This window comes from Paramisgurnus dabryanus, chromosome 18 (assembly GCF_030506205.2).
Source record: "Paramisgurnus dabryanus chromosome 18, PD_genome_1.1, whole genome shotgun sequence".
In the NCBI taxonomy this organism is placed as follows: domain Eukaryota; kingdom Metazoa; phylum Chordata; class Actinopteri; order Cypriniformes; family Cobitidae; genus Paramisgurnus; species Paramisgurnus dabryanus.
In genome coordinates, this window is record NC_133354.1 from 32611366 (window position 1) to 32621327 (window position 9962).

The following is a 9962-nucleotide window of genomic DNA, read 5'->3' on the forward strand; positions in this document are numbered from 1 at the left end:
GCCCTGCCACTCATCTCATTACAGTATGCTATCTGATTATAACTTATTGTATATGTATGTATCTTATGCCTAGAATTAGTGAAGGGGGTTGTATGATTCTTTGGTTCATAACTTCCTATTCTGAAAGTTTCATCAATTGTGCATAATGACATGTGCAGCAACTGCATAGAGTTAAGTCTATTTAGTATTTTTCAGTAATGTAGTTATTTTGGAAAAATGTAAATAATTGCATTGCAGGCTGATTTAAGGTGTGCCCTAAATTTTCAGCTGGCACTCCTAAAATTTTCAGTCTGGGGCTACAGTGCTCCTAATAAAAAAAGGTTAGTATGGAGCCCTGAATGAGTTCAATATAATATATATATAATATAATGTATAATGTTTTTGGGAGGGGGGCACTTGAAATTTGGTCACCCTGGGGCACTTCACTGCGTTAATCCGGCCTGCACGCATGTACAGTACTGATAAAACATACAGCTTAAATGCACTTTAAGTGTCAGGATAAAGTTTAATACCTATTAAAAGAGAATTTATGAATATATTATTTGGAAGCATCTTAAGTTAAAGTTACATGTTGCATTGCAATTCCACTTTGCAAACTACAGATATTATAAATGTTCAGAATGTGAAAAGTTGATCAGTAAGCACAATGCAATGTTAAACACTCATAGGTCTTTACGTTCGGTTGGAGAGAAGATATACGGCTAGGAGACCCTTTGCACACTAAGAAGGTCTGCTTTGATGCTGTGTCTAATAACAGCCCTGTTACTCTCTATGACTGCCATTGCATGAGGGGTAACCAACTATGGTCGTACAGGAAGGTATGATGTGTGCATTTAAATATTAATTAACTGTGCAGAGTGTGTGTGTGTGTGTGTGTGTGTGTGTGTGTGTGTGTGTGTGTGTGTGTGTGTGTGTGTGTGTGTGTGTGTGTGTGTGTGTGTGAGTGTGTTCTTATTTTAATAAAGTATACATGTGAATATGTGTTATTTACCCATGTAATACCAATATAATAGTACCCCAGTGAGCAAGCCATCGTCGTCATCATCATGTCATCATCGACTAACACCTCAAACTTAGATAAATGTATTCATAATGTCCTCTATAATCATACCACCCGTACCAATTAAGCACTTTTTCCATCTAATTAGCTGATTTGCTAGTGCTTGAAATAATATATCAATTACACTTATGTTATTAAATGCTCCCAGGAGACGTTACTGCAATTGTTCTAGCAGACTATGATGACCCCATAAAGCACTTTTGGATATCAAGAGCCTTTCATTGGACCATATCACCACTGGAAATTCATGGACACCTATACCAACCACTGAGTGCATGTATGGCATGTGGTTGTTTATGTGAATAAACCTTTTCATAACGTTATTGTGCACTATTAATTCTGAACTCTATAAAATCCACCTCTCGTACATAATATATGCATACATTAATTTTGAGACTTTATTGTCATATACAGCATTATTACTGCACAAGTTGTTTCTACGGCGTAGCAGCGACGGCGTAAGTTACGTGTGGGTTTTCATTTATGCTTTTGAGTCGTCGTCTGCGTCGACATGCAAACACACATGCAGACCACTGGTAGGCAGTATCCACGCGTTTAACCACAGTAGATGCATGACCATCAATGAAGAAGAAGCTTGGCAAGTTTAAAGGAGCGGTGAATCAAACAATCATTTTTAACCTGATAATTTGTTATATAAGAGGTCATCATACTTAAATGAACATCCTGCAAATTTCAAAACTGAAAACGTCCGTGCTACTGAAATATAACAGTTTTTGGCACCAATTCAGGAAAATGGTAGATTCAGGAATGTGCAGAAATTTGATGTCAGAGTAGAATTAAAAAAACTAACCAGGCAGTGTCTCAAAAATCAGTTAACATGTCTTTAAAGATTGCCAAATGTAACCAAAATGACTTTAAATACATTTTCCTGAGAGACTTTTATTTTGACGTGGTGATCTGTTATGAGTAACCATGGAAACGGAATGTTCCATGGTGGAAGAACCGTCTGGGAAGAACACAGATGCTGGATAACCTTAACTTGAAGGCTCGGAACATAACATTAGGAATGTGTGGTTAAAGTTTGTTTAGGCAAGTTGCGTTTTAAAGGTCAAACACTCAACAAAGCTTTTTTATCATATAACTGTGGTATGTTATGTTACGTTTATGTAAGAGCAACCTCACAAGCACAACAGAAATATACAAAGTTATTGATCAGCCGTGGTTTAGATTCTGATGCCCGCTTACTGTGTTGTATATGGTAATTTAGTCACGTCGAGTTTAAAACGTTTTATACTTTACCATACGTATTGTCATTAATCTTTATCATCTTTAGCACCCAGAATCTTTTGTGGCTCAAACATATATGTGTTCAGCTGCTATTTTTACACATTAATATTTTTAAAACATTTCCCCACATGTAATGACGGGGAATGAAGCTATCCAATCATGCATAAGTTCAAGTTCATTTGCGATTTATAGATTTAAAAGGGGTACGCGCATTTTCTGCACGTAGTTTCGGGTTATGAATCACACGTACGCATTTTTGATAAATGATTGTAAGATCAAATGTAGGATGGTTTTTACGCAGCATTTTATAAAAAAGGCCCCAGGTCTTCAATCAATTTGGCGAGGTGCACGTCAGGCTATGCAGAGGCTACGGATAACTTGCAGTGTAGCTATGGCATAGACCTTACTCACCACTATAAATTGGCCTTTGGTGTTACTGTGTGAAGAGCTCCTCTAAACAGTTTGTCCTCCATCTGTCATTTACTTGACGCTGTGTATGTGTAAAGGGGCTAGGAGATTAAAGGAGATGGCGTGCACGGTGCACCCCACATTCAGACTTACGCCTGTTTCACACCGCATGCGTGAGCAACGCGTATGCGTAGCGTGAGCAGCGCGTGAGGAGAGCGTTTGCTGCGCGTGGCCATTGTACTTTCACACCGGCTGCGTTTGCAGCGCATACTGTGCAGTTTAAATAACAGTATAAAAATCTCAAGTTCACAATACTTTATTTTACATGCATTTATGAGCAAAACCTCTTTAAGACACTTTTTGAAAGTCAGTGTAATTTATATAACTGTGATTTGTTTAATCCACATTGTTTTCGTGCTGTTCTGGTCCATGTAAGTACAGATATAGACACAAAACACAATTATAGACATAAAAAGCCCATGGCACATTATAAAATCTGTTTCTCTGAATTTTTACGATAAAATAAATAATTCACTCAGTGATTGACAGCATATAGCAGTCGATCGTGTTTACCTTCAACAGTTTAAGCATAAGATTTAAATTTATAAATTAATCTATTTCTCTGAAGATTATTAAGATAGATGAGGACTCATTTGCTGGGCAGAAAGTGAATGAACGCAGTCTTCTGGCAACAGTGTGTTAATATTTCATTGCTTTCTTTTAAATTGCTCAAAGTCATGACTGTTTCAAACACACTTAGCTTCACATTCGTGATTTTATTGTAAAATTACCCTTTTTCGCGTCAATCCACGACCATTTAAACTATAAACAATGCCCTGTCACTTTAATTGAGCGTGAGCAGCGCAGCAAAAATAGAGCCGACGCCGAAACGATAGCAGCACTGCTGCTTCAGCAACGTTCCTGCCACGCAGGCACGCGCTGCTCACGCGTGCGGTGTACATGCTTTAACTTGTTAACATGGGCGCCGAAAAAAACACGCGCTGCTTACGCGCTGCTCACGCATGCGGTGTGAAACCGGCGTTATTCTTCAGAGTGTAACAGATGTTCGTTCTGTCACCTCATCTGCAATTTGTCATTATTGTTTATTACTCTTGTTTTTTGATACTGAAAATCTTGTGCTGAAAACAACCTGGATGCAAATAACCAAACCGCGGTTGGGCACATACGGAGCGATCAAACTAGTCAAACGAGCCAGGCTTTGGGGGTCAAACGCGCTTACACACAGTTTGGATGGGATAATGTGAGCGCGCCCTGACAGTTGGCATATTTTCAAAGACGTCCTCTCACCTCTGTGCACCTTGGATGCATGGCCAGGATTGATGATGAAGTGTTTGGGTCACCAGCACGCCAAGTCATCATTTGTAATGTGAGGACATACTCATAAGAACACTATAATCGTGTCTCTCTCTACTTTTTTTAAGAATTGAGCAAGCACTGTCCAGTACAGAGCATCTCTTTTCACTGGATGGAATCGGACTTCATGACAACACACCTTACAAGCAAACATTATCAGTGTGACCTAACTGAGCTTTTGGGACAGTAGTTCCCCTCGAGATTATACAAATGAGACTCTGGCTGAAGACTTGAGTCCTGAGGTGGCCATGATGACACAACAGCACACAGCGGGTGTTAATAAGCGCCTTCTGTCCTTGTTCAGACCTTAAATTTCCATGTGCCGGGTTCCTTACAACAGATCTAAAGGCATGTTGTAGTCACAAGTGATGCCTCAAATTCAGGCTCTGGGGACTGTGTGCACTGGGTGCTCAGTGTCTGGACTTTAAATGGGGTCTGGTCTGCAATGGAACATAATTTGCCCCCGTTGCCGGCAGTCTTGCTCGCCCTGCAGGGGGTTCAGAGGACAAGCATGCATTGGTCTGGATGGACAACATTGCAACCATGGCATACATAAACATGCAACTCACATCAAATATTGAAACATACCCATCGCCCCCTCCTCAGAAGTCAGCAGATGACCTGCTGTCAATCATTTCTTTGTCAATCTTTTTTAAATTTGCACACATTTCTGAGTCACTTCACCTCACACAATTTGCTCTTCTGTTGGAACATATCTTGTAGAGCTATCATACTTTACAAATCAGACTTCATCAAACTTTATCATCAAATGACTTCATTAAGGGGGCGTGCACACCAAAGCTTTGATGCCCGCGGCAGGGACAAGTATTACAACAACTAACCGGCCCACAGCTCAAGTATCATAGCTACCAAAGAGGTCGGCTGAAGAAAGCTAGCCCTCAGCTGAAAAAACTGCTGGTAATCGGTGTCTTCCAGGCGTTTTTAGACGTGTTTAAAAGTTTTGGTGTGCACAAACCCTAACTCATATTGATTAGACTTTAAATCTACCAGTTGGCCTCATGTTCTAGAATCTGTTCTTAGAAGTATACTTCTCACGTTTGTCTATGCCACCTATGGCTTGACCCTTCATAACCTTTGTTTTCTCTGTTCAAAATCTTGTTTCTGGTAAATATTTGCAATAGCTAAAAGGCCTTTAAATTGTTTTATATTTGTTGACAAATATCTCACTCTGTTCACAGGATAAGAGCATTTATCACCCAGTCAGTAACAGCTGTATAGACTCCAGTGCTGCAGAAAAGAGGGTTTTCATGAACTCATGTGACCCCACATCACCCAGTCAGCAGTGGTTGTTTGAAAACACCAACTCCACTGTTTTGGACTCTTTCATTCATCACCACAATGCATAACATTTTAGATATCAATGTGGACTGCTTACTGAGAAAGCAAAGAGACGTTTTGTGCCTTGTCTGCAGTGATGTGTGAAGACTCATGATCGTCTGCACTCCAAGTGGCTCTATAGCCCGAAACCTCCATCCGCTTTCCACACGGCCTCATCAGGGCAACTCCTGTCCTTATACATTACTCCATACTCATACAATTCATTTTTACCCTGCTAAAATCCTAAACCATCACTCCTGCTAAAACTTCAGTCAGCTAAACTGTAAATGATAAATTTTTACACTGTGCATTACAGTGTTTTCAAGGCGCAGATTGTAAATAAGTGTTTCTCAACCATTCTAAAGAGAATTTGTCCTAAAACTCTAACTCTAAATATAAAACCTCTCCAATTGATTGAGTCCAAATGGATGTAGTTGTACACTGCTGCTACTACTCTTTTTATATGCCAACATAAATTTTGTGTTCTCCCATGATATGCAAGAAGTTTTGTGTGCACGGCGAGAAGAAGCAGATTCGTCCTCCGCATTTAGAGCCTCAAAGCCTGGCCAGACTCTCAGAGCGATTGTTAGGTCACAGTTCAACATTCAAACTGTATCTGACAGTGACTGTAAAAGACAAAGTAATTTTTTCATACCACTATTTGCATATTCAATTTTATTCAGTCTTCCTTCATATTTAATAACCTTCAGTGGTGGCCAAAAATATTGGCACCATTGGTAAATATGGGCAAAAGAAAGCTGTGAAAATAAATCTACAAGGTTTCTTCTTTTAAGCTTTAATAAAAAAAAATACAATGTTTCATTGAAATAAACCAATTGAAAGTCAGAGGAAAATTCCATTATGTATTAAATTATTTTCTCTAATAACCACTGGACACTATTATTGGTACCCCTTCATTTAATACTCTTTGCCACCTCCATTTGAAAAGATAACGGCTCTGAGTCTTGTATTATAATATCTGATGAGGTTTAAGACTTCATGTCAAGTGATCCTATAGATTATTGCTCAATCTTAAAATTTCTCCAGACCCTTCATATGTTGGTTCTCTCTCGTCTTCAGTCATTTTCTATATGGTTTAGGTCAGGTAACTGGGATGGCTGTGGCAGAACCTTGATTTTGTGCTCAGTGACCCATTTTTTTTTTATTTTGATGTTTGTTTTGAACCAATGTCTTGATAAAATATTTAACCACGACTCAAGTAGAATCCTTGTAGATTTATATTCACAGCTTTCTTCACTCATATTAACCAAGGGTGCCAATATTTTTGCTGATGTTAATCTGGAGTACCTATAGAGTAGTATGACATCCTTTCTATCTCCGAAGAGTCTTAAGTTTAATAAAATGTATAAAAGAAAGATTAGCTTTACAGAATCTTTCCGATAACGTACGAAAAAATGAAGAAGGAGGAGTTATACCGCGGGAGGAGCGTCATGCAACACTGTACAACACTGTTTTAACTTATGATTCACTACATGTTCGTGTCATTTATATAATATGCACGCGACTATTTCCAACATAAGACAGAAGTCTTACTTACCGCGTGCAACTCGTCATGACCCGGTTGGGAAAATCCACCGCATCAAACACACACGCAAAACTCCGCTGCTACCCCGGATAATAAACTATATCCATTGTTTTCATAAGGCTGGATTTCTTCTCCTTACATCCAAAAACACACTTCATCTTTCGTGCCATTGTTGGGTTTTGAAATTTAACAAAGCTGAGTGGCGTGATAAGATGTTTGCAAGCTCTAGCGTCTCCCGCTGATTGCCAGGTGGGCGGGGTTTTCTGGGGGAAGTGCCCATATAAAGAAGTGAAACGTATAGAAACTCCTGAAACGTCAGTTGGACCTGTAATCGAAAAAACTTTCCGAAACTTGTACGAACCCTGGCGAAGTGCATTCGGCACAGAAATACTCTGTAACACGTCCAACTGCTTTTTTGACACTTTGCCTACGTTTAGCATGAAGAAACAACCCTATAACTGTATTAATAAGTCAGAATGCTTGAAATACCATTGAACCCCCCCTTTAACACAAGTAAAATCCCAGATTTAGCTAAAATTACACTTTTTTGCCGCCTTGCAAACACTGAAATACAAATCCAGTCTTTGAGACTCCAACCTTAAACAGGTCAATGGTTTGTATTAGTGGAGCTGAGTTTTGTTACAGGATCCGGGTTTTACAATCAAGTTGAATAGTTCATCATAAAAAGCTAACTACAAAGATGTCTTAAAGATTAATCACAGCAGTATACAAACTTGCTGTATACTAAATCAAGATGACAATACCTTTTCAAAAGTTTTAAGTTTGCTAACTATGCACAGTTTTATAGTTATATGGTTATTATTATTATTTGCACTTGCTATTGTTTTTTTTGGGGGGGGGGGTCACTCCACTGTGATTGGATTTTTATTTTTAACACCTTTGACAAGTTTGGGATGCTGCAATGAGGAGTGCATATGTTTCTAATGCATATTACAAGCACACAATTAAACTTGAAACTACTTAATGTGCCTTGCTGAAAGGTCATAACCTAAGGCCCAGCACAATGTATGTGTCTCTAGTTTTGTGAATCCATTTTGTGAATGAGACAATATTTGAGAAGTGTGTCTGTTTTGATCCTGTTTTACCAATGTGTATTTTTTCACGTGTTAATCAATTTCAGAGGATTATTTAAGTTGTAGCAATTATCTTATTTCTGTAGTTTTTTTAAAGAGAGATCAGGGTTTGATAAAATTAATGCTGTTATTGTTTCTGGACCACAGTGTCAAAACTGCACATCTGTATCTGAATAATGAAGCAAAAAGCTTGATGAGTCTGTGGTTTAAAAATCTACTTTTTTAAAAGATAACATTTTGGGTTTTTCATTGTGTAAAAGATTGGGAATATATATAAGAAATATGATAATAAGTCAATGACAAAACAAGCTGCGTAAAACATAGATTTTTTGTTAAAAATGGATCCATTAAAATAGATGTAATGTTTATTTTTTCTGGAACAATGTGTTTAAAAAGTTTTTTATTAAACAACATTTTTTCCACAATATTAACAAGAATAATTTAAATAACAATTATAGACAACCTTAGCACGTATTTATTAAAGCAAAAAATTAGCTGAATTTTTAAAATTATTAGGCTGATAGTTTTTTTATTTCCCATTTGACTTTTATGGTTGCACAACCTGACCAGTGAAATTATAAATATAAATATATTTTTAAAAACTAGTAATGTGTATAATAAAATAGCTATTTTTCGGTATAGAGAAATCTACAAACTTTTCATTCAGCCATAAAGACTACCTAGGGTTCATTGGATGATGTGATATTACATTTACTGTTGTTAACTTCTTGTACCAGATGTACTACACATTTGAGAACAACCAATTTGTTTGATGTTCTCCAAGTTTTTCAATTATCCTAACATCCCAACAACTATGAAATTTGTTTATAGGAAAAGTTTTGAACATAAAATAATGCCAAAGTATGTTATTTTGAAATTTTAATAATTTAAAAACCATTTTAAACAGTCCTAAATGTATAATTTTTACGGATAGTCTGCTAATTTGCAAGTGTGAGATACCAAAACAAGATATTTTAAATCCTGGAAAGTTATGTAAACTTAATGGGTGAGATAGAATAAAGTGACACATGTACATAAGCATAAATGTATCAAGTTATTTTTGTAGTAAAATAATGCCCCGGACACAAAAATATGCATTTCATTGACCTTAATACAGACACAGATAGGTAATTCTTCTTGACTTGGATGGTGCTTTTATAAGAATTGTAGTATTTCTATAAAGTTATTTTTATATGCACAACTTTATTATTGAATGTGTGCAATTTAATTAAAAAGGCTTGTCGGTATTGATACTTGTATATGCTTCTGGCAGCATTAAATTCATATAACATCATAATTCATTAATCAAATAGGGAAAGTGTTTGTTCTGTAAATGTTTCTTTCCAGTTGCATTAAAAATGTTGTATCTCATATTTTATCCATTATATCTTTTTAATTTCAAGGTGTGGATAAATGTAAAATAATTTTTGGATTCTTTTCATTTACCGAAAAATTTGTAAATCTTTTTCTTGTGACGTTTAGAAACATTTTGGGTTGGTTTTTGAAGGGTTTATCTACAGTACCTACACAATATAAAAATAATTTTTAACAGAGTCTGTGTTATTTGTCTTTTTATTAATTCATTTATCAGTTTCTTGATGATCATAAAAAAAATGTCACTTCACAAATGTAAAGAATTATTTACAGCCACCCAGCTAACAATTTTTGGTTCCCAGAACGTTACACTAACGTTATTTTTTGTTTTTGGTTATTCAGGAAAGTTTTCTTTACGAAAATGAAACATTATTTTTAGGTTGGTAAGATGTTATACCCTGTTCCCCTAATGTTACCCTAATTTTATTTTTGAGTAAGCACCACTGCTCCAGTAAGCTCCTCCTCCTGCCCCCCGCCAACCAGCTTCTCCTGCACCCGCTGCGCCAGCCCCATCTAGGTT

General features: G+C 37.0%; 1 protein-coding gene across 2 annotated transcripts in view; it reads left to right on the forward strand.

Moving 5' to 3' along the window:
- Nucleotides 1-9621, forward strand: part of galnt10 (UDP-N-acetyl-alpha-D-galactosamine:polypeptide N-acetylgalactosaminyltransferase 10 (GalNAc-T10)) — an 86666-nt gene extending 77045 nt beyond the window's left edge. The window contains exons 11-12 of one of the 2 annotated variants that reach the window (XM_065287682.1): nt 669-818; nt 5290-9621. In XM_065287682.1, coding sequence (XP_065143754.1) covers nt 669-818; nt 5290-5457 — 318 coding nt within the window. In that variant the 3' untranslated portion in view covers nt 5458-9621. Of the gene's footprint in view, nt 1-668; nt 819-1208; nt 1384-5289 lie in introns of those variants that run through there. The other variant, XM_065287683.1, reaches the window with a different exon arrangement.
- Nucleotides 9622-9962: the final 341 nt, after the last annotated feature.